Source organism: Sinocyclocheilus rhinocerous, unplaced genomic scaffold, assembly GCF_001515625.1.
Source record: "Sinocyclocheilus rhinocerous isolate Xijiao unplaced genomic scaffold, SAMN03320098_v1.1 scaffold1043, whole genome shotgun sequence".
NCBI lineage: Eukaryota > Metazoa > Chordata > Actinopteri > Cypriniformes > Cyprinidae > Sinocyclocheilus > Sinocyclocheilus rhinocerous.
In genome coordinates, this window is record NW_015642610.1 from 1,054,374 (window position 1) to 1,057,243 (window position 2,870).

Below are 2,870 nucleotides of genomic sequence, written 5' to 3' on the forward strand. Positions count from 1 at the left end.
AAAAAAAAAAAAAAGACTGGTGTTGGGCAAGGTGAAATAGCTTTTCTTTTCATTTTGCACACCAGCCCCTCCCATCTCAGCGACCAGTACCCCATCTTTCCCCCCTTTCTTGTCAGGAGACGCATATTACTCTTTCCAATTCTGGTCCAACAGCTCCCCCTAGTGGACGTGGGGTGACAAGATGGCATCGAAGAGCACGACGCCGCTAACCCGTTATACGCACGGTTATGTAGGTCACCCGTCCACCGTTTGGCCTGTGGAGTGTTTTCCACCAGTACTTAACCGAAGATCAAACACATCTCCCAGCATGACTTCCCACTTCAATTAGAGCAAAGTATTGCGCACAAACCTGTTTCGCCAAGAACCAGGTTAGCGAAACGCGCTGGGCCTGCGGAAACAAACCTAAACACATTGGGCCTCTTAAAACAGTCACGATTCAGGAGCTTCTTCAGTCGCGTTACCCCCGAGAGCAGCTGTATCGAGTGTGAACAAAAAGTTGCCCTTTTGTTTCAGCCCTGTCCCTTTCTATTGGCATGTAAAGAGGTGGCAGAGAGCCGCAAATAGCGGCGAACGAAGGGTTAACAGGCTAAAGACAAAGCGAGAGGCTGGGAGCATTGTGCTAGAGTGAGGACTGGAGGGCCTCGGGGCCATGATGGGCCAAGGGCCTCCGCATAGGGACACTGGGCTCCTTTCAGCCCGGGCTTTTCAAGAGCACACCCTGCCTGAAAAGAGCCTGTCACAGCCCCCCACTACTGCTCTCCTTCACAGCTCTCTATCCCAATCAGCTCCTCTCTCCCTTTCCTCAGAGAGCTGCTATTTAGCATGTTTGTCTAGTCATATTTCTTGTTGGCTGTAGGCACACTCAAAGTGTTTTGAATATAAGAGCTGTGTCCTTACGTATCTGTGGAGAATCTCCTTCCTCTCGTGGAGGTCGTCCAATATGTTGACGGACAGGTCAGAAATGGAGACAGCAGCAGAGGCTGTGAGCGTGACCAGCAGCACCAGTGAGCCCTCACCCTCCTCCAGAGGCAGGTCCAGTCTGTGTGTGCACTCCTTTGAGAGAAGAGAGAGGTCCACCTGGCACCTGACACACACACAACACCATCATCATCAACATCATTACACAAACACATGCTGTCTTACAGGATTCAATATGTATGACAAGAGAAAGACAGCAGAAAAGAAAGAAAGAAACCTAAACAAAATGTTCATTGAATGGCTGTATCTTTAACTGCGGGCACTTCTGACCCTTTTTCACTTAAACAAATGTCATTTCCACCACAATTCAAAATCTTCATTTTGATGATGGAAATAACATTAATGGAAAATACATTTCTCTTATAAAATTGTCCGTCTCTTCTTCTATGCTGAGGCTAATTCTATTACTAGCATTTTATGTATCTTAAATACACATTTACAAGTTATTTTTAAACTTTTTCCATAATTTGACAAAATTACACTTTGATTGGAAATCACACATCTCTTATTTGATCTTAAGCTCCTCACTGACACTAATCTCCCCGGTAAACAAGTATACTAATAAAATTAAATAAAAACTTGGTTGTGATAAAAATGTCAGTACAATAAACACAAACACTGTAAATGTGAAGTTTAAAATGTGTAGTGGACATAACAGGTGTTTTTGGTCGAGGAAGCAACTGGTTATCACAACATAGCTTTGCTCAAAAATATTAATGATCAATTATAAAATTAGTTTGTTTAAATATTTTCTGATGGATTTTTGCTGCTTTGATAAAACAGCTGCATTATGTATTGATTCTGAGAGGTTTGTAGAAAATGACTTGCTCATTTCCAAGTCAAAACTGGAATGTAAACTATTTATTATGATTTAAGAGGAAAAGAAAAGAAAAGGTACAATACTGTTCAAAAGATTGGGGTCAATAAGATTATTTATTTATGTATTTATATATTCATTTATGTGTATGTATATATATATTTTTTTTTTCAGTATACTACTACTATTAATAATAAAAATAATTTATATGAGATATATGAGATAATAATATTGTGACAATAATAATTCAAGCAGTGTATATCAGTATGAGATTATGTTGGAACTGTAAATGAGACCGCTTTTAATGTGATTACTCTTAATAATAGGTAAAGCAATCCTGTTACATTCAAATATCTTTAAAAAGTCAGAAGTAACTTATCACTTTTTTTTTCATCTTCCCCCAACAACAAAGAAGAAAACCGAGAGAGAAAAAGTGCATGAGGCACAAAGAAACCACAAGAGAGTAAACGGCTGAATAATTGCACTAGAATATAGTTTGTTCCCATCAAATACTCTATAAATATTCCACTGCATGTTCCCACTGTGACAATGTGTTCTTCTCTACAGGAACATCATGCAAGTACTGAAAGCTTCAATTGATCCTGAATGGAGTAACTAATGTGAATATCAGTGCTGGATAGCACTGGACAACTCATGGTCAGAGGAGGACTCAAGTAGATTAGCGTTTAGCGGAGAGAAATAGCCAATTACAAGAATGCCACCCGACTGATCCTGACATGCCACCTCTATGAACAGGAGGACTGGTGTAGGTGACGGACAGGAAACTAAGTAAACTTGGCTGCCTCGTTCCCACATCGCACAGCCATTAACTCTACAGTCAATCACTCCTCATGGGGTTTTGTCAAAGGCTGCAATTCTCAAACTCTTTCCCTCATTCTCCCTCTCTCACTTACACACAGGAACTGTCTATGAGAGGACAGTTTGAAGCATGAATGACTTTAGCTGCAACATACCATACAGTAAACCTGTTATTTAATAGTAGGCCTATTATACAGTTCTGTAGAATTATGGTTCTGATTGGTCAATTGCAGCATTTTCCAGTCAAACATTTATA

General features: G+C 40.3%; 1 protein-coding gene across 4 annotated transcripts in view; it reads right to left on the reverse strand.

The window, feature by feature from the left end:
- The window catches only part of LOC107756292 (multiple C2 and transmembrane domain-containing protein 1-like), a 157,704-nt gene that overhangs the window by 64,547 nt on the left and 90,287 nt on the right, over positions 1–2,870 (reverse strand). For all 4 annotated transcript variants that reach the window (XM_016573321.1, XM_016573320.1, XM_016573322.1 and 1 more), the window contains exon 9: positions 898–1,084. In XM_016573321.1, coding sequence (XP_016428807.1) covers positions 898–1,084 — 187 coding nt within the window. The remainder of the gene's footprint in view (positions 1–897; positions 1,085–2,870) is intronic.